Source organism: Anguilla rostrata, chromosome 18 (assembly GCF_018555375.3).
Source record: "Anguilla rostrata isolate EN2019 chromosome 18, ASM1855537v3, whole genome shotgun sequence".
Lineage (NCBI taxonomy): Eukaryota > Metazoa > Chordata > Actinopteri > Anguilliformes > Anguillidae > Anguilla > Anguilla rostrata.
The window spans coordinates 19,492,074-19,514,142 of NC_057950.1; the positions used below are offsets into that span (position 1 = coordinate 19,492,074).

Genomic DNA, 22,069 nt, shown 5'->3' on the forward strand with positions numbered 1-22,069 from the left:
CATGCTTTGTGAAAAAGCACATACATACCAAAGTGATAACGTTGTATCCAATAAGAGGTTGATACATCATGATACATCACTATGCCAATTTAACAGGAAATAGGGGATTTCTGAGAGCCTAAGGGTAGCTGACTCTGCAGTTGGCGGTCCCCTATTTCCATTTCAGTTGGGATTGTGATGTATCAACCTCGTACTCGATGCAACATTATCACTTGTGTACATATGCTTATTCCCAAAGGATAATCTTGCCCATTACAAGCCTGCTGGCTAAAGGATAATTAGCTACATTGGCTGCATATAAGTACTGTGCGAAGATGATAGAGCACACACCTCTAATATAACATGAAAATTACAAGATTTAAGATGAAGTTTCCTATAGCTTCAAATTTCCAGTTTCAAAACAGCGAATTAACCCAAAAGGACAGCACATCTCTTTGAAGACTACCCCCAAAAAAAAGTATTTAACCTGCAGGCCTCCAATCTCTAAAACATATTACATATTTCTATAATGTTAAAAATTCAGGCAGCATGGCAGTAAAATATGGAGAAATTCAGAGTATAGCTGACTCACATAAACCAATCAAATGAAACATGAAAGTAACTGCATGAAAAGAACAGGTGATATGAGGGGTATGAACTGGTCTTTTGCATCAACATATCCTTTGCTCATCGCCATTTTGCATCTCACTCTCATCCTTGTACTCCATAGGTATCCAGTCATTTGAAACTTGGGATCTACTTTGGTTCAAAATAATACAAATTGTAACACCTTTTAAATGTTTCACATTCTTTTACATTTTCTTCTACAGTGTTAACATATAGCCCGTTTTCAAATGTAGTTCGTTAAAAAGGTAGTCTAGGAAAGCTGACTAGGCTGAAAATAAGAGCCCATTACATTACATTACAGGCATTTGGCAGACGCTCTTATCCAGAGCGACGTACAACAAAGTGTATAACCATAACCAGGAACAAGTATGACGAAACCCCTAGAGAGAAGTACCGGTCCAAGTACAGGGAACAACCGCATAGTTCAACTTGGACCCTGATGGTTAAACTGATTAACACTAACAACGAGAACGGCAACAACGCAATCTATGGAAAAATAAAAATAAATAAAAATACAAGTAGTCGTTAAGACAGTTGATGCGCCTAAGTCACCTATGAAACAGCTGCCTAGTTACAACCCTAAGTTTAGTCATTTACAGGGGGGAAGGGAGGGATGGGGAGAGGTGTAGCCTGAAGAGGTGGGTCTTCAGTCGTCGTTTGAAATGGGTCACAGTCTCAGCTGTTCTGACCTCCACAGGGAGGTCATTCCACCATCGTGGGGCCAGAACAGACAGGAGACGTGTTCTGGAAGTGCAGGTGCGAAGAGGGGGAGGTGCTAGGCGTCCTGAGGTAGCAGAACGGAGGGATCTGGCTGGCATGTAGGGTTTGAATATCTTGTGAAGGTATGCTGGGGCTGATCCCTTGACTGCCTGGTATGCTAGGACCAATGTTTTGAATTTGATGCGAGCTATAACAGGCAGCCAGTGGAGGGTAGTGAGCAGGGGAGTTACGTGGGAGTGTCTGGGGAGGTTGAAGACCAGACGAGCCGCAGCATTCTGAATGAGCTGCAGGGGTCTGGTGGCAGATGCCGGTAGTCCAGCCAGAAGAGAGTTTCGAGCGGACAGTGCGTGTTTAACAAAATCATCTAATTTAGGCCTATGTTGTCTTAATGTTATTAATATAGTTGTCGAGTTAGCCAGACGTACTAGCCGTTTGGTATGTCTAATATTAAACTTACGGGCGTTACCAAACTAGCTGCCTATGGCGAACGTTAAAATTCACAATCAAAATTCGCTCTTCCTCCTGTCTGGCAAACTAACCGCCCTAGCTATGATAAGATACCTAGCTAGCCAACTACACTTCATTGGATTATTTCACTGCATTCTGTTAATTAGCAAGGTATATGACTGTAATATTAACGTATAATTTCATAAAAACTTACCCTGAACAACATTTTTGCCACAAATAACAACTGTTTCACTGTTCCTCAGAAAGATGGGACGGGTTGACTGCAGCCTTCCACAAGAGTCTTCTTTCTTCATTCGTTTTTTTTTTTGTGTGGCTTTTTTTCTTCTGCTTTAATGTGATTTTAGGGGAACATATTACATCTTTGTATTTCCAAGAAACCAACTATTAAACTAATTTGAAGTTTTAAATAACCCATCCACCGTGAGCTAGGTTGGCGTTGGTGAGGCAACATTAGGCTACTGTATAATTGTGAGCGGGAAGCGCGAGGGAAGGAAAAAAACGCAGGAAACTTTATTCACGTGAAACTGTGACGCCAGAATAAAGCACCCACACACCCTTTCAGTGTGAAAATAGGACAGTTCTGACTAGGAAGGAGGACACACCATAATAATACATATATAATAAAATAAATCCCATCTCTAAAGTGTCTCAGACAAGCAATACCTGTGTGAAAAAAAAACTGCTGATATGCAGGTCCCTCTACTAACCTGAGGATAAGGGCTGGGGTTCGCTGTCACAGGACAGGAAGCAGAAGAGCATATTAAGTAACAGGCTCTACCCCAATTAGCATGTTACAGTTCTGCTGTTGCCCAAACACTGTAGAGTTTTACACTGACAAGTGTCTACACGCAGCATGAGTCCCCTGGACCCTTGACTCCTGACCCCTATGCTCATGACCTCTGCTCTGGAGCCGGTGGTCTTCAGAAGAGCTGGATCATTGACTCACGAGACTTTCCCACACCAATCCATTTAACTGAGGAGAGAAAGAGCACACATTAATGTCATCTTGAGAAGAAACACTTCACTGATGTTAACACACAATGGCCTGACTGATAATCTTATTTCAGATCAATCAGTTTTGTGCCACCTGTGTAAATCAACAGCCTGGCATATCATTTCAGAGAGCTTGGCAACTGGTGGCAATTGCACTCAGAGACAGTCTAATCAGCTCCTCCTCACCAATTCAAACAAAAACATCCAATCCAAAAACTGACATATCCTGTATAACCAGTGAGCACAAGCCCAAATCTTGATGAGATCTAGATGTCTAGATGTATGGAAATCTAGGCTGAGAGACGTTTTTGACTTAAATGGACTATGTTAGCTCAGGTTAACTTCAATTTAGCTCAGGTTTTACCCAGAGATAGCATGGCTATGTCCTAGTTGGCTAGAAAACATTCACTTTTCAACCAAACATAGCTGGGTTTTCACCAAATGTCTAGATGGTATATACCTGAGCTAACCTAGTCTGTTTATGTCAAAACATTTCTCAACCTAGATTTCTACCCCTCTGGAGGTCTAGAATCCATATAGATTCAGGCCTGTTCTCACTGGGTAAATACACCCCTTAAGCTTTCATAAGTTTCCAGTCTGATAGGAAATAAAAAGAGAGAAGCCCTTACTTTGTTGGTAAAAGTAAAATATGAGAAACGGTGTTATTTTGATGAGTCAATGATTATGTTGTCTGATTATGCTAATAAATCTATGGGAGCCGTTAAACACATTCATCTTCCAGTTCCTGTGCTTAAGTGCAGCGGCTGCCCCTGCAGGCTCCACACCGGGGTGGGAAACCCCGTTCTTGGAGGGCTGGCGTGTATGCAGCTTTCTATTTCACCAATTACACCCCAGGCCTGTTCCATTAAATAGCCTCACACACATTAAACATAGATTAGATCACAACAAAATGTTTCCTAGAGACAAAACAACAGTCTTTAGTCTCAGCTGTCACTCACAAGCTTGTCAATAAACAAGGCAAAATGTCAGCCTGCATAAATGACAGGGCTAATTAAACAAGACCAGGCCAAAACCTAGTATATGGCTGGACCGACCAATGGTGTAACTTCATCACTCAGTCACATTCGTGTTTGTAGGGCTGGCGGTCCAGCCAAAAAGCAGGAGCTGGCATGAAGTTCAATCTCTGAAATCAGCAGGAAGCTCTCACCAGGCACTTCCAGACGGTCCTCGATGAAGCGGATGTATTTCTGTGCATTTTCAGGAAGCTCCTGGAAGGTCCGGGCAGTGGATGTATCGCTGTTCCACCCAGGCAGGGTGTGGTACTGGACCTCCACCTTTTGTAAGACTTCTTGGTTGGCTGAGGAAAAGGAAGAGAGTAAATGATGTTAAACTCAAGTCACAGTGAGAAGATCAATGCACACACACGACTGAAAAACACTTTAATCCCTGCAGTTTCACCTGCAAGCAGTCTCACAGGGAGAGTGGCAATGGAATTCCAAAGCAGCACACTTACCTGGAAAATGAGGTATTACTACATCATCCACCTTATATGCCACACCCACTTTAATTTCGGGAAGAACATCCAAGATGTCCAGTTTGGTGACAGCTATGCTGAAGGAAAGGAATACAGAGAAATATGTCAATCAGCCATGATGCATCCAGCCACAGTCACACAATACATTTACATTTTAACAACCGAACACACCAAGCCATAATCATACAACACACACACACATGCTCCACCAACCCAAGCACAATCTCACAACCCAACCACACTTTACATACCCCACACACCCAAGAACAATCATACAACACACACACTTTATTCCTGAATATAAGATGGGGTTTTATAGCCACGATTGGGAGAAATGGTATAAATCACAGCTCATGGACTTATTACATTACATTACAGGCATTTGGCAGACGCTCTTATCCAGAGTGACGTACAACAAAGTGTATAACCATAACCAGGAACAAGTATGACGAAACCCCTAGAGAGAAGTACCGGTCCAAGTGCAGGGAACAACCGCATAGTTCAACTTGGACCCTGAAGGTTAAACTGATTAACACTAAACAACGAGAACGGAAACAACGCAGTCTATGGAAAAAATACAAGTAGTAGTTAAGACAGTTAATGCACCTACGTCACCTACGAACAGCTGCCTAGTTACAACCCTAAGCTTACACTTATGCTTTCCTGTTCTAGGGTATACTGTACTTGAATGTAAAGCACATGCAGTGCCATGATAGGTAAAAGGTAGAATGAAATTTGTTACTTTTGGAATATATTTAAGGCATTTGGGTATTAAAAAAAAGAACAGACAGTTGACTTGCAGGTGTTTTACCATTTTACAGAAACAGCACTGCATTTTCAGCCGCGCTAAAGTTAGCTAACAGATGACAGACAGGTGCTAACTAATGCGCAGGTATTTCCTTTAACGCAGTGGTAACCAACCCAGTTCCTGGAGATATACTGTCCTGTAGATTTTCATTCCAACACTAAGAAAGCACACCTCATTCAACAATTAGAGATCTTGTTGAGTTGCTAATTAGTAGAGTCAGGTATACCAAATTAGGGTTGAAATGAAAACCTGCAGGATGATGGATCTCCAGGAATAGGGTTGGTTACCACTGCTTTAACGGAACAGACCTAGGGCAGAGAGAGACTGGGGGATCAGTCCGGGTGACCCAGCTCTGAAACCCGGCTGCTCGACTCACGCTGTGAAGCCGTTGAGCATTTGGGCGTATTTGACGAGGACCAGGTCAAGCCAACCACATCTCCTCTTGCGCCCCGTGGTCACGCCCACCTCCTTTCCCCGGGCCTGCAGCAGGTCCCCGATTTCCTGCAGAGGAACACATAACGGGGAGAAAACGAGGCTTCACACACTGACAGTGTAAAACAAAATTACACAAGCAACACATTACATAATGATTCATGATTCAATATATATGTACCTCTTTATAATCTAACATAGCAATTCACAATAGCAGAAATGTATGGAGAAGCCAGATATGATGGAATTCAGAAAAAAGTATTCATTAAGCAGGTACTAAGACAGAGGCTGTACCAGCAAGCAGTACAATTTACAATGTAACCAAATAAATCTACTCAGATTATCCTCCGATATCAGTGTTGTAATCTGGCAGCATTACAGCAGTCTGTCACAAGGTGATGTTTTACAATAAAACAGGTCAGACACTTTTGTGCAACATCATAGCCTATGACTCGTCACAGAAATCACACCTCAAGGAAATCACATCTCAAGGTTTTACATATGAAATGGTACTATAAACACAGAAAGATACTCAAATTATACACTAGATGGCACAATTTAGCAATGAACCCGCTCAGTTGGCAATAGGACCTAGAATGGCACACAATCACAGTACATAATCCTATGACATTAACACCAATGGACAGTCCTGTCTCTCTCAAACAGCAGACGGTTTTTGGCCCAGTCATTTAGTTTTTTCCTGAGTTTTGACAGACAGGAAGTGGATGAATAACAGAACCCTGCAGAACGCCAGGGGGGCTCGGGCCTGCTGACTCACATTGTTCTGCTCGGAGGGGAAGGCGCCGACGCCCACCCGGGTGGTGTAGGCCTTGACCACGCCATACACCTTGCCCACATTCCGGGGAGGCAAGCCCAACCCGGTGCAGACTCCGCCCACTGTGCAGTTAGATGATGTCACAAAAGGGTACGTACCTGCAAGAACACAGTCAGTTAACACAGCCTGCTGAAACACGCCCAAGGCATCAGTGACGCATAGTTCAGCTCAACCAATCAACAAGATTTTATTTATATCACAAAATTTGCAAAGAATGTGTCACAATATGCCTCACAGGAAGGCCTGGCCTAATCCCATGCAAAATAAGACAAAGGTGATAGTGGCAAGTTAAATCTCCTGCAAAGAGTTATTTCTGACATGGCAACTTGAGTGACTGCATCCAAACAAAACAGAGCTAAGAATTTTTTTTAACAAAACAAAAATAATATCACATGTTAAATTAAAAAAAAAAAAATTGGGGTCCACAGCTGTTAGTGTAGTCCTCTGTTGATATCTAAGAGATCAAAAAGAAGACCTGAATTGTGCTGCTAGTTTGTGTGTGTGTGTGTGTGTAAGTGAGTGAGTGAGTGAGTGAATGTGCTCATATCTGCATGTGTGTGTGCGCACGTGTGTGTGCATGTGTGTGTGAGTGAATGTGTGCGTATGTGCATATTTGTGCGCTTGCGCGCGTGTGTGTGTGTGTGTCTGTGTGTGCATATATGTGTTTGGTTATTCTGTATCCTAAGACATACTAGCCTGCACATGCTCAGTCAGTGTTCTGTGTTTTTACAGAATTTCTATTCCTGAATCCAAATCCTTTCCCACTGTCAAGTGAAGCTATTCACACATGCAGTGCTAATCCACAATGCAGGACATTTGAGATTATTGTTAAAGTCTATGCAAAGGCTGATTCCTCTTCACATTAGAAAAATAGCCCATGTCTGTGATGGGTAGCATCACATAAAAGTTAAGTGATTTCAAATATATACCAGTGTTCTGTTAACTGCAAATCAAAACAGAGCTGATCTGAAAAAAAAACAGCAGTGCTACATGAAGACAGAGCGCTGTTTACAGAAAAAAAAGGTAGGAGAACACAATTTTTAAGCAAAAATTAATTTTGGCTTAAAAAATGTTGTCCATTTTCAGTCATAGGATATTCGAGCAGGCTGTAAACATGTCAGTTCATGTTGATGATGGGCATTTCAGATATGAGTAGGCTTGCTAGTTCATGGATTTATGAAGGCTGTCTCAGATATGGACTCACCAAAGTCGATGTCCAGCAGGGCGGCGTTAGCTCCTTCTACCAGGATCTTTTTTGGAGGCCCGTGCAGGGCCTCATACATGAACTGCACCCCATCTCTCACCATCGGTTTAATTTTCTCCACATACACCTGGGGAGGTCACACTTTTCCATTAAAACCAGTCTACGCTGCCATGGCAACGGCGGCCTACGGCCTATAGCTCTCCCCCTCTGCTGCCACAACAACCTGCAGCCTATATTACCAGCTCACCTTCAATTTCTCCAACTCCCCCTCAATATCGATCTCCAGCGTTGGGTACATGGAGGTGTACTGGGCCGCTAAGACTTTAAATCTGAGAAAGAGAAGAGACAGGAGTAGAGACTAATGCTGTTAGACTTTAATGCTGTTATTTATGCGCTAATACAAAAGGTATATATTTTGGGCAGCAGTGTTACAAAGTTCACATACTCATATAGTGCTCAAATGCTGCAGAGACGTTTCTGCAGCCTGCCCACAGAAAATCTGTGGCTGAATAGAGCAACACTTGCCATGAGTGCGACTGTGTGTTTAAAGGCTGACACAATAAGAGCTGTACTGGGAAAGAAAATACTGCAACTCGGATGCCCGTTTCACTCTGGTAGGAATTTACTTTTCTGTTTTGCATTATCCCTCTTTTCTCCCAGCATGGAATGCCCAGCCATATGTCAATGCTCTTAACTGGACACCTGGCTATTGCCTTAGGAGAGCAGAGACAAGCATGAACCCTCCTCCAAGGCTACTACCAGCTAGCAGACACAGTCGACTTTGGTGCAATGGGGATTTTGATCCCGGCTACGGTTAGCACTGGTGCGGTGGGGATTCGTTCATGCACTAAGATGAAAATGGAGAACAGATTCTCTGCATTCCAAACAAGTGAGCTGTTACCTTTTGGAGAACTCCTGGAAATCTGACATTAAATCACAGATGCGCAGGCCATTACGAGCAGCTTTGGAAGAGTACACCGGCCCAATCCCCTTTTTCGTTGTTCCCAATCTGGACAAACAGGAAGAGGAAACAGTTGCACTCAGGCAGCAGCATAGTACTGTGGGCAATGAGTCACACTCATCACCAGAAGGACAAATCCTGCAGCTGAGATCTAATTTCAATTGAGATCCAACAGGACAAATAAATCATATTTAATGTTCTGTATATTGCACAAGAGTGTATGATTACGATACACTGAGCAGTATACTGTGCTAATTTGAAACCGAAACAAAAGCAAATCAGCAGGTATTTTACCAAACTCACTTTCATTATTGCTGTTCCACAGCTTGACTGTGCCTGCGTGTGTGTGTGTGTGAACATGTGTGTGTGGGTGACTGTCTCAGTCTGGCCTGTGTGTGCCTGTGTGCGTGAGTGACTTCTATGGGGGGTGGTTCTATAGGAGAGACAGAGAGGTTCTGTAGGGAGGACTCACTTTTTCCCAGCTTGCTGCTGCCGCTGTTGCTCCTGAACACCATCCACAGCCTGGTGGAAATCAAACACTGTGAGCAGAGAGAGTGACAGAGAGTTACACTCAAACACTGCAAGCAGAGAGAGTGACAGGGAGTTACACTCAAACACTGTGGACAGAGAGAGTGACAGGGAGTTACACTCAAACACTGCAAGCAGAGAGAGTGACCGGGAGTTACACTCAAACACTGCAGGCAGAGAGAGTGACAGGGAGTTACACTCATGTGCTGTGAGTGGGAAATCCTTCCCTCAAGCCATGCCCTCCCCACTCAAAACAAACCCGTCTTAGAAGCAGAAAAGGGAATTCTGGTCTTTATCTAATAAGATATGACAACTCAACTATAGTTAAGGCAGCATTTCAATTGCCTCTACAGCACCATGCAGTTTCTGAATTAACTCCTGTGCTGGCATTAAGAGCTTGGTGTTGGGGTCTTAGTCCTGGAAGGCAGCAGTTTCTGCCAGTTTTTGGTTTGTTTTAGCGTTTGAGTCTTAGAGTCATTGACTGGCTGGAGTCTACACATCTGGTTTTCAAGATCTAAATAGGCTGCTGGCTGAAACAGAAAACCCTCTCAGGACTGAGACCCCTAAGAAAAAAACTGTGACAGCAGCGTAGGGGGGAACCCCGGCATCCACACTCAGAACAGCACAGAGCACCAGCATTACACCCGCACCCCAAAACAGCACAGCGCACCTGCATCCCAAAACAGCACAGTGCACCCACACCCCAAAACAGCACAGAGCACCTACACTCCAAAACAGCACAGAGCACACACACCAAAAAAGAGCACAGATCATGCGCACCCCAAAACAGCACAGAGCAACCACACCCCAACACAGCACAGAGCACCCACACCCCAAAACAGCAGAAAGCAGCTGCATTCCATATGCACAACTATAAACCCTCACGCAGATGTTCAGTGAATAGCCAAGGCTATTGAAGTAACATTGCGTGTTATATTATATTATAAGTTATAAGTAATATTGCGTGTGAGTAACATTAGACATTCAGGACCAGACATGTTTTACTCAACTGAGCTGCTCTCTAAGCATAAGGCCTGTTGAGTATATCTGACGCAATAAATCACAATAAAACCGCCCTCAGTGGAGCTGCTATTTCACACGAACAGAGATACCCATCTCTCCTCCTACCTTTCCCTTCCAGTGGCCTAGATCTGGAAATACTGGCATACAGAAAGAGGAAAGATTCTCAGTTTATGAGCCTACCAATGTGTGCCCTGTCCGAGATGAACAGCCTTGTCTGCCAGCCCTCCAGACCTGCAGGCACAGTGAGAAGTTTTGGGTTAAACGCCCCCTTGTGTTTCCAGGGGCGTTCACTCTCTCACACACTCACACAGCACCCCTCGTCTCAAGGCCCTGGCTGGACGCACCTTTTCCTTTTTGCAGGTTTTTCTCCGCCTCCTCGAAGAGGCCAGGTAGATGAATCACAACCCCATTACCTGCAGGCAAAAAAATAACACGCAACATCAGGTAAACAATTTCCACAGCTACACGGCTCTACACAAACACGTTCTTCAAGGAGCACGTACTCCGAAACAAACTTGGGAGTGCACAAATAATTTACAAATTAGTAGATGTGCTCCTAAATTATTTTTACAGTTGACCCACATCAATTTTCAGGAGCATATGCTTCTAAAATTGGAGGACTGTCGAGTCCTGAAGCAGCATCAGGAAAGAGATTACACACCGGATCCCTTCTGTCAAATGCACTGTGAGAATTAGGTATATGAGAAGATAAATATTTCCTGTATCCCTTTGAGGTCTATCTATATGTACTATAACCATTCAAAAATCTAAAAGATTCACAACAGCATGAATCACTGTTACAGCAAAAAAATTTAGCAACATTTTAGGGCATTTTCAAAGACACACTGCACACAGCTCTGACTGAATTTGTACACTCATGGCCTAGATTACATTACAGACAAAAACTGAAATATCAAATCATACACTGTATATAGGTTCGGGGAGCAGAAGAAGTAGGATGTTTTAACCCTAATGGAATATATTATCAAAAATATACTTTAATAAGTCACAAAACCAAAATGTTCACATTTTCAGCCTATTTGAGAAACAGAGATCTCTCTAACACATCTTAACACAAGGACACTGTTTGATTTAATGCACAGGAAGGTGAACAGATGAAAATCTTTCCCCATGACCCCCCAGGAGAGAAAGAGTTCACTGATACCCACCGATGAAGTTGGTGGCCTTGGGGTTGATGATGCCGCTGGGGAGGAGATGAAAATCATACTCCACAGAGTCCACCACCACTGTGTGTCCAGCATTGTTACCGCCCTGTGGGACAAACAGGCAGACACACAGACAAACGCCCTCATATGAACATGGTACACAAACATGGTGATGCATACTAAGGCTAAAGCCTTATTTATGTAATGACATTTTATGCTGCTCTTAAAATTCTGAATTCTGGGATTGCAATTGTGGTTGGAAAGAAAACCAGCATATACAAAAATTAACAATCTCATTTAGATTTGAGATCAAAAAATGAAAATGATATAAAAGTACATACAATTTATATCATGATAATTACATGCATAAATGTTTTACCATTTTTCAGAAATGGCTGTTTTTGTGTTGAGTTGTGTTGAGAATTATATATATATATAATTGATATATATATTTTATATATATATATATATATATATATATATATGTATATATATATATATATATAAATAAGAGTGAACCTGTTCCCTATGGTCTTTCTTGAAACAGGCATAGTGTTTGCTTTAGGCTGAATGACAGAGTTACGCTCGCATACCACACAGAAAAAGTGGTTCTGCAGGATCATGGCTTCAGGCGCTTTCCTTTCCAAAGAAACCAGTACACGGCCACAGGCCACATCGCTAAGCTCATAAACACATATTCATAACCTCACAGCTTTGTTCTTACAGTATATTAATGCAGTCACACAGATTTAGAATGAATCACTGGCATTGCATTATGTGTCATATCACAGCCAAGCAATTTAAATATTACATTCAAAGAAAAGTGCAGCTTGATCTGTTAAGAGTTCTGGTCCACAGGAACCAAAAGTGGACTCATCAAACAGACTACTTTTTAAACGAATTAAACCCTCTACTGCACAGCGTGCCCTCAGTCAACAGAAACACCTTCAGCCTCTAACATCTCTCCAAAGTATTTCATTTTTTTATACATAACAGTTTTTGATGACATGTCAGCAATCAACCCAATGAGATGCTGAAGTGGACCTGATGTACCAGTTAGGGAAGGGATCTGTGTTGGGAGGAGCAGATGGTCTGATGAAATGGAGGGTTAAAGTTGAGTATGTAGCCAATTTAGATGAAAATAGCTACAATATAAATATGTGCTTGTGTACAGTATGAACTTTCAAATGCATGATGAATATAGCTTTTTCATATTATTTGGTTAGCTATATGTTGGAACAGGAGCAAGGAGGTATGTTTCAGGGGAATATCATTCTCCAAGCAGGATATGTAATTTTATGTAAAATGATAGCCTAGGCAAGTGTTTTTTGTCAACGTATCAACTGCTGTTCATAGAAAATGGACACTAAATTCTACTTTGGTAGAAAGGAGCCAAGTTGGACTGTTTAGGCCCATTCCCTCTGATAGTGATGGCAGTGAACCGGAGGGCAGTGGATATCAATATGCAACGTTTGTCTGCCACTAGCAAAGCCCTCCCTGCTTTACATTACAGCACAAATGCAAACTGCAGCCAAGTTTCCATATTCATGGCACATGACGGCATGCAAATTGTATTTGTATAATAAAATACTTCAACTTGCTTTATTATTAAGCTTAGGGCATGCGTCTACAGAGGTACTGAGTCTCCATTGAGCTCTGTTTGGCTGGTCAAATGATAAATAAAAAACAAGTAATGAAAGAGGTTCAGATGACTACGTTTAGGCTACATTCTGAGCACGTTCACTTCATTTACAGCATCGGCTGCATGCATGTTCTCTCATCATATCGGCTATAGTCTTAGCCAGGGGTTAAATTGGGATTTGGGAGGTGGGTGGACCCTGAGATCCGGTGGGAGGTGGGTGAAAAAAGGTACAAATCATTGAATGTATCAGCTCAAAATAGTTGTATCTTTAATGTATTGTGCACATAATTGTAATTAAGGAAAACAATGTTTTAAAAAGAATGTATACCATTGATGCAAGCTTTTATATAATATATTTCAAGTTTATTGAGTGTCATTAATGCAGAGAATTTTTTTTATCCACGAAAATAATCGGTCATCCTCCTCTTGTCCTCACTTTCTTCCTCCTTTATCCATCTTTCTTAAACTGGTGAGGCGCAAAACTTTCCTTTAAACTAACCACTGACCTCAAACTGTTCTAATTCATTTTCAGTGATTAACAAGCATGCAAACATCTGACTAATCAAATGGAAAGGGACACAGCTTCTTCGCATTGTGTTAGGGAGATTAAATGATAAATGCGATTTAGAAAAATCAGTTTTAATCGCTAAGCAGTGGCGGAATCTTCCCCTGATTTTCCTTGAGTATCAATACAATTAATCCACAAAATAGGATACTCAATACTATCATATATAGCCAGCTCTCCCCAAATAGGCAGTTTTAGCGAGTAGCCTAGGCTGTATGGCCTATATTTATTTTCATTTGCAGTACGAAATTGTGCACATTTTCAATCGACATTATTTGCGGATACATGCACTTCTTTCTCCGCACTCGTATTCATGGAAAATATCTGCAATGCGTAGGCTAGCTTGTAAACACAATTGAAGTGCAGGTTTTGTTTTTGCTGCTTATTCTGAGAGCTAACATGGTAGGTAATAGACTGGTGTATCTTGTCTGCTAAGTGTAGACTAATTGATGATTAAAACGGATGATTTAACGGATAAACTGAATTTATAATTAAACTTCAATCCCCCCCACACGGTATGAAGACACTGTGTGTTAGGTTACTTGCCATTTGATTAATCCGATCGTTGGCATGCTTGATTATGAAGGAAAATTACTCATGAAAACATATTGAGATCAATGATTAATTTAAAGAAAAGTTTTGTGCCCCACCACCGAATAAAACGTTATGTCGCCTATGTGGGAAATATTCAATATAGCTTAGCTGCTGATCAGCAACCTGCTGATTTTGCTTTAGCAAACAAAGTTGCCGTTAATAATAGCCGGCGTTCGTGGGGCTGTTTATTCATCTCTCTTTAAAATGTTGCATAGATGAAATTACATGTTAATGAAACCATGTCCGCTTCCAATCAATCAAGACAATGAACGATATTTTTCTTTGTGCTGTCGACTGTTCCGCCTGAGTTTTTTTTTTCTTTGGATTTTTGATTGGTTGAGCGAGTAACTGGCTAGAGGGAGCACATGCCCTGGAGCCTAAATGGACTGGATTGTCAGTTATTTGTAAAACTGCTGGTCAAAATGATTTATTTATTTACCAAAGGTGGGTGGACGCCGTCAACCCGCGTCCACCCCCAATTTAACCCCTGGCCTTAGCAGTTTTTAAACTTTGTGGACTTTATCGCAATATCATTGTGAATCCCAGTCTTAAACGACCCAACACAGTAAGAGCCTGAAAGAGACAGCAAGTACATGCCGCATAATGCACTATACAGTACTAAAACTGCTCAATCTGCATGAGCCCTATCTGCAGCAGCCTGCATGACATAACAGGGGCAATGGTGCAGTAGTCCGGGAACTGAGCCATCAACTCTTGAGGCTGTAGTTTTGATTCCCAGGTGGGGCACTGCTATTATACCCTAGAGCAAGGGACTTAACATGGATTGCTTCAGTAAATATCTAAGTGATATAAATGAAAGAGTGCTATGTAAGTTAGTCTGCAAAAGAGCATCTGTTAAATGACTACTTGTAAAAAAAAAAAAAAAAAAAAAAGTTAAACACTGCTGTGCACCTGTTCTGTATTACATCCAAATATATCTTTCCAAACCGGCAAATGTGCTTAGTCAATGCAAAACCCACCATGTGACTATAATAAAACTCCTCTGGGTCTAGTTAAGGTCAAGGCAGGCCACGGATGCAGTCCGTCATTAGGCATAAATAAAACCGCAGGAGTGAAAAGCAAAATTCTGTTTATTTCAGCTGCACACGTAAGCCCGTGTGAGTCAATTTCTCAGTGCAGAGAGACCATACAGGGCTGTGAACAAGTATTTGCCCCCTTTCTGGTTTCAGATCTTCAGACAAAATGTAATCCTAGACAGAGTGAAACTGAGTAAACACAAAACAGAATTTTTGAAATTATTTAATTCATTAATGAAAAAAGTTGTCAAACGACCATAATATAAATGTTAAAAAGTAACTGCTCCCTTAGTTACTCAATCAACCAATTAACCAAATTTAATTGATAATAAGATTCAGGTAATTGAACACATTCAGGCTTGATTGCAGCCAGCCCTGTTGAATCTAAACATCTCTCATACTGATTCTTACCACCTGAGTGAAGTAGTCAGCACAAAGTTTCTACCAGCACACCATGAATTTCAAAGGAAATCCCAGGAAAGGGATGAGAAAAAAATGTAAAGTGAAATGAAAGACTGATAGCTAATAAAACAATATTTGTGTTTGATTACATTTTTCATTAAACAAAAAAAATTATAATTAATTTTAAAAATGTGTTTTGTGTCTACTCCGGTTCCCTTGCTTTGGTCTAATATTACATTTTGTCTAAGGGACTGAAACCATTCAGTGTGACAAATATGCAATAATACAGGAAATCAGGAAAGGGGCAAATACTTTTTCATGCTACTGTATCCCTGTGCAGAGTGTCCATATCTCTGCACAGAGAGTCCATATAGAGTACAGAATTCTGTTCATGTGTGACTCTGCCTCCCTGCCTTAAACAGCATGTGCAGTTACATAGATCTTCTTTCCAGGGATCCTGCCATAAATCACAGCCCGAGCCCTGGCCCCCTCTATTCCTGGCCACCGCAATCCTGGGACAAATTTAGGACGGCAGGTGGATGCTTCTCCTTCTCGGCAGCATTTACAACATCCTCACCCCCAGCACCCCTCCAGCAGGAGCTACGCAAGACATTTAATGCTTACAGGGCTAGTTTTCATTCACCGGACACAAGCCATGATCTTTTACAATGTGGTAAGCTGATAATACACAGCTGTGTTGTGAGCCGTAGCATTCTGTGCGCCTGAGCAGCTCAACAGCGCGATTTACTGCTCCTGTCACAGGGGCACTGTGCAGCATGACAGGCGAAACCCGCTGACAGCTCTGATTGCACAACGCTCCCGCCAGACATACTTTCTTGACACCCAAGACGAGAAACATCTGAAAAATCAACAAAGCTTGAACGCAGCCCATTTGTACTGGTTGAAAAAAAAAGCTGTTTTATAGGCTTACATAATAACAGGAGGTGGTCAATAAGTAGACAAAGCATTAAAAGCTTACCAATAATATAGGGAAAGGTGACCAAATGGCACACAAAAGTAAAAGGGATCTTTCAGTACCTAAGTAAACAGGCGCTTTTGTGCGGTCACGTGGAGTCTTTGAATGCCTGAGTAATGCTTCCGAGTGTTAATGATGTTCCCGGGCTTGAAGGGAGCATGACCTCAGAAGCCATGGGCAGCAGTGTGACATTTGGATCTACAGAATTCTGCAGAGCCGAGTCAGGACACAAACCATGTGCCAGTTCAGAAGAATCTTAAAATATTTTCACCTTTACAGCATCCAGGATGCTACTGGGAAAGGGGTCCCACATTATCCAGGGTCACCTCCCCAAACCCTCCGCATGTACTGTCTGCAACAACTGCCTGCTAATCTGGATCCAACGGGCCCGGATCCATCAGAAGCGACAGGGCTGAATCCAGTGGATGGGACCCAGTTTGACTGAAAGGCTTCTGCGGTACAGCGTTAGAAGCAGGTCTGTCACTCAGTTACCCGGGCTGAGATGAGTGTGGCTGAAAGGACACTTCCTTATCTTTCCAGGGCTTCATTGACACGTACCGGGAATCTACCCTGCCTGTAATTCACGTAGCTTGATTTTTTCATTAATTATAATCATACTGAAAAAAAAAATGAAAAAAAATGATGTCATCATAAACCAGCCTTACCTCAAGTCACCTCAAGTCATGGAATGTAAACAATAAGGAAGTCAAACCCAGCTATTTCCATAAGATAAAGATTTTCACAAGATAGAGGATTCAGTTGAACATGGTTTAAGACCACAGCCGAGCAAGACAAAATCAGCACATATCTATACAGATCTAAATTAAGAAGGCATTTCTGTCATATTTGTTTGGTCCTGTTTGTCGAGGTAATTTCACCTGTGTTCTGTCAGAATTTCCTTATTCAGCCTAATATCTAATGTCAACATAACATCAAAGACCTTCAGAGCTCCAAAAGGAGGTCCAGCACCCAGTAATGACAGCATCAGATACCCTGTAGAAAACAGCACTTAATGCAAAAAAGGCTGTTTACCCAAGCAGTTTGAGGAATGAATTGCCTTCAGCAGGCCAACTCATCCATTCAAGTATTCACTGGTCTTTAAGCTTCAAGTTAAACTCCTTATTAACTCTTTTAAAATGAGATAAAGTGATGTATTCCATTTCTTAAATTAAGATTAGTTCATTAATTTAGCAAAACTGCATTTTAGGATTTTCAGCAAAGGGAGGCCCAATGGACGCAGTGTGTGTAATTCTCAGTCAGAGCACATACAGGTCCGATACTCATGCCTTACTGTACACTACAGGGTGGGAAAGACAGGGGCGGTTGGGGTGTTTCACACCACTCCAAAAGCCATCAATCCAGCTGCACAGAGAACAAAGGGGGGTGGGGAGGGGGAGGCTGAGTAAAGACACAGCCTTCCAGCAGCTACCATCTGTTCAATGTTCCTGGGAATCTTTAAACTAATTGAGTTTACTGGCAATGACAAACCCATACAGTATTAAATGATCCACAGAATCCTGGTTTAAATCTCAATGGAACAGGGAATAAAGAAAGAAAGAAAAAATTACAATATATCACAGTTTCACACCAAAGGCTCCTCAGCTCACGTTTAACCCATGAAAGGATTTATCCCAGGGTGCCAAGTGGAGCATGAGATGAGTGATTGACACATGGAAGTGATGGTCTGTTGCCCTTGTTGCATGAGATGGAAGATGGAGAGACCTACGCTTCTGGAGCCCCTCTTACATATGTGCCAAGCTGCTACTACAGCCTTTTTATAAAAAGATTAACAGTATCCCCAGACCCATAACCTTGTCTTTACAGTTGAAACACTGCTATTCATTATATTTACAGCTGAAATGCTGCTGTTAGACAACTTTACAGCTGAAACACTGTTATTAATCATATTTATGGTGAAATGCTGCTGTTACACAACTTTACAGCTAAAACACTGTTATTAATCATATTTACAGCTGAAATTCTGCTGTTACACAATTTTACACCTGAAACACTGTTATTAATCATATTTACATCTGAAATGCTGCTGTTACACAACTTTACACCTGAAACACTGTTATTAATCATATTTACAGCTGTAATGCTGCTGTTACACAACTTTACAGCTGAAATGCTACTGTTACACAACTTTACAGCTGAAACACTGTTATTAATCATATTTACAGCTGAAATGCTGCTGTTACACAACTTTACAGCTGAAACACTGCCTTTGCACACATTTACAGGTGAAATGCTGCTATTACATGCTTTTGCAGGCAAATCCAGAAATTTAGCTACTGTTCAGCTGCATGCACTGTGATAAAAGAGAGCATGACACCACAGAGTAAAAATGCCCAATAGCCATCAGTAAAAAGATGCCATATTGTGCTCTGCAAGTGTGCTTTATCAGCACCACCAAATTTAAATAAACCTGTCTGCACATATTCCATGTTTAAGAGTATACCTCAAGGCAGCTCTTTCAAATACCTTTTTTAAAAGTTCCTGTTCAACATTTTAAATGGCAAATGACTTTGTTGAGTGAATTTTAAATTAATTTTCAATAAAATATGGCCAGACTGAATGCAAATACATAATCCCAAACATGGGTCTTGTTTCTGGTTCATGCAAATGAGTTCATGGTTGTTTTGCTGCAGGATGGCAGTCTCTAAGACAGAAATATTTCCCCATCTTTAACAGAGTTTAAGGGAGAACCATTCACACAGCAGTTACACTCTCACAGTATCCCACATTCAAGCAGGTAGTATCTCTGGACACACCTGTTTGAGTTAAACATGAACACTAACCCTAGTGAGTCTCCCTCCAGCCCTGCAAGCAGTCTACACATATCTATATATTATATATATTATCCATTCCTTGATGTGATTATAATGTATTTTGTATCACATTATTGTATGTTTTTATTTTTAATGTTGATACGTTTTACTTGTATGTTTCCAGTGTGCTATTTGTTACAAGTCCACGCCCTGATAAAGGCTGATGTGGCCGAAATGTGTTGGCATTAGACTAGTTTTTTTTTAAATTCCTCATGCCAATTAAGTAAAGGCTTTTTAAAAACTCATTCCTTCCTCCAACGAGAGTGCCTTGAACTGCATTGAAGTAAGCCCAGTTTTATACTTTTTGCACTGAGGCACACTTTTTTGCTCCCTTCAAGTGCAGGGTATGATTGAACTAAAATTTTTTAGTAGTGTCTATAACTTTTTATGTTTATTTTAATTCTGCTGTCTTGGCCAGGTGTCTCTTGCAAAAGTAAAAAACTGAACACATCTAATTCACAAAAGACAAAATAAATGTAATTAAAATGCATATTGCATCATTGAAACCTCAGAACCGTTTAGGTCTGCTGTTGACATCAGCGTCAACGTCAGTAGGCTACATTGCTCGCTTTTGAGAGTGCTGTGCCATGTGCCATGAGGTTCTATAAATTTGGAAGGTGTGCCGCGAGATTTAAGGCACCGGAGTCCTGTAACCCCACCCCACAGCGTGTGGTAGAGGACTGTACAATAACAGTTGCCTTTCCAAGGCTATAGGTACGATTCCCAGGCAAAGTACCAACCTGGACCACTAAACCTGAATTGTTTCAGCAAATATCCACCTGCGGGGGGCACATACATTACACAATGTTAAAACACGAATTTCCTTCTACCTTAAGCATTTACGTTCGTTTATACCATAAGACGGGTAAAACCTGTAAAACCTGTTGGTAAATTACCATTCGCTTTCTATTTTAAATGCTTTTTCCTATGATAACCCAAACTCAGGGGCGCAAATCGTCAACTAGTTACTGTACGGTTATCACCATAGCTACAAGTCATGATTAGATCTCAGCTGATGAACATATCAAACGATATTATTGCCGTCTAAATGAGCTGCAAACATGGTTTACTAAGGTTACCAGCGAATTTAGTAACAATCTTTTCTGCACCCTCGCACTTCTTCCCTTCCTGAAGCTGGATCTCTCTGAATACGCAGACCTTGTAATGCTAACTAAATATTCCGTAAACGTTACCTGACATCGGCAGACAATATCGGCGTCCTGGGCAAGCAAGTCCACGACTTTCCCTTTGCCTTCGTCTCCCCACTGAGCCCCGAGCACCACAGTTACTTTGTTGCCAACATTCGGGGTCGTCACGCGCGGATCCACGCCATTCTGCTCTGCAGACAGCTCCGTGCTCCTCTTTTCTGACATGACTAGCCTACTACTTGTAGACAGAGTTTTTCTAATGATAGCCGCCCTTACCCTAACCCACTAACTTCAGCTAGTGTGTGCCTTCGGGGTTCATGCATTTAACCAGACACGCCCCCTATCCAACGAATGCGTATACTAGCGCAAACTAGCCGGAAACACAGTGATTGCATAATTTCTAAAAAAAAAAAAAAAAAAAAGACTTAGATAAATAACTACATCATATAGGGTTAGGTACGAGAACCTGAACCTACGTGCTGGGTAATCTATAAAAGTATTACGAATCCTTTAAACACGAGCACCTCGTCCAATCCGACGAAGACTTCCCAAATTGTGTTTCTCTAACGAAATAATATTATAATATTGAGCCATTTAATGAACTTGAAGCTTTGGTAGCATTTGATGGCCTCGTATTGCTAATGGCAATTACGCAGCCAGCGTGTTTTGTCGGTTTGGGTTAACTGAATAAATATCGCCATCTGCTGGCTGAGCTGGAATCAGACATAGACAGTGAATGTCTTATACCATGAAGTGCCTTACCATGTGTAATGTACACTTCGGCTAACAGTGGGCCACTGTATGTTGTTAGTGGTGAGGGAAGAAATAGAGTAGATGTGAATGTTCTGAGCTCAATTCAAATGAGAATATAAGGGCAGCTTCTTCCACCATTATGTCAAATATTAATTTCGAAGGCCATCTGATTAATACCGTTCATGGCTTATGATAAGATAAACATAAATGTGCAAATTCTACAAAACTCTGGTTATGTGTAGTGACTGTGTATTCGTTTTCTTTTTTGTTTTATATTTATATATAATATAGATGAATCAGGGCTTGTGCAGGCAACTTTCAGGGGTGGTGCTACAGTACAATGGTTATTGAACTGGGCTAATAACACAAAGCTTGTGGGTTCTATAACCCAGCTAAGGTGCTGCCATTACATTCTTGTACTTAACCTGAATTGATTGAGTAAAATATTAATCTGTATAAGTGGATTTTATATAAACATGTCATATACAGTGCCCTCCAAAAGTTTGGGAACAGTGAGTGAAATTTGTTATACACTTCAGGCATTTGGATCTGCGTTCAAAAGATGAATATGAGACAAAAGTACTCAGTTTTTTCATGGTATTTGCATGTGCATGTTTTACCATTTTACAGAAGCAACTGTTTTTGCATTGAGGCCCCTCATTTTCAAAATAATAAAATCTAATAATTTGTTGCATAGTCCTTAAGTCCAATAACTGCATTATATCTACGACTACATCACCGATCGTTTGGTATCTTCCTTGGAAATGCCTTTCCAGGCCTTCAATGCAGCCGCTTTCAGATTATTTTACACTGCAGCTGTGAAAATAATCTGACTGTAAATGGTGAATTGTGAAATAAAGAAAGTTTGATGAAAGAGAGAAA

At 41.4% G+C, this 22,069-nt stretch overlaps 1 protein-coding gene across 2 annotated transcripts; it reads right to left on the reverse strand.

Annotated features, from left to right (window-relative positions):
• Positions 1 to 2,281: 2,281 nt before the first annotated feature.
• LOC135244900 (adenylosuccinate synthetase isozyme 2-like) lies at positions 2,282 to 21,007 on the reverse strand. Of its 2 annotated transcripts, XM_064317566.1 has the most exons (13): positions 20,480 to 21,002; positions 11,243 to 11,345; positions 10,418 to 10,486; positions 10,254 to 10,304; positions 8,995 to 9,061; positions 8,463 to 8,570; positions 7,809 to 7,890; positions 7,562 to 7,688; positions 6,301 to 6,455; positions 5,467 to 5,591; positions 4,262 to 4,359; positions 3,956 to 4,105; positions 2,282 to 2,767 (listed from the first exon to the last, which is right to left on the reverse strand). In XM_064317566.1, exons 1-13 carry the CDS (start codon positions 20,657 to 20,659, stop codon positions 2,715 to 2,717), a joined length of 1,368 nt encoding a protein of 455 aa, XP_064173636.1. In that variant the 5' UTR covers positions 20,660 to 21,002; the 3' UTR covers positions 2,282 to 2,714. The 2 variants fall into 2 exon arrangements, with proteins under 2 accessions (XP_064173636.1, XP_064173637.1); XM_064317567.1 differs by lacking the exon at positions 10,254 to 10,304 and having other exon boundaries at positions 20,480 to 21,007.
• Positions 21,008 to 22,069: the final 1,062 nt, after the last annotated feature.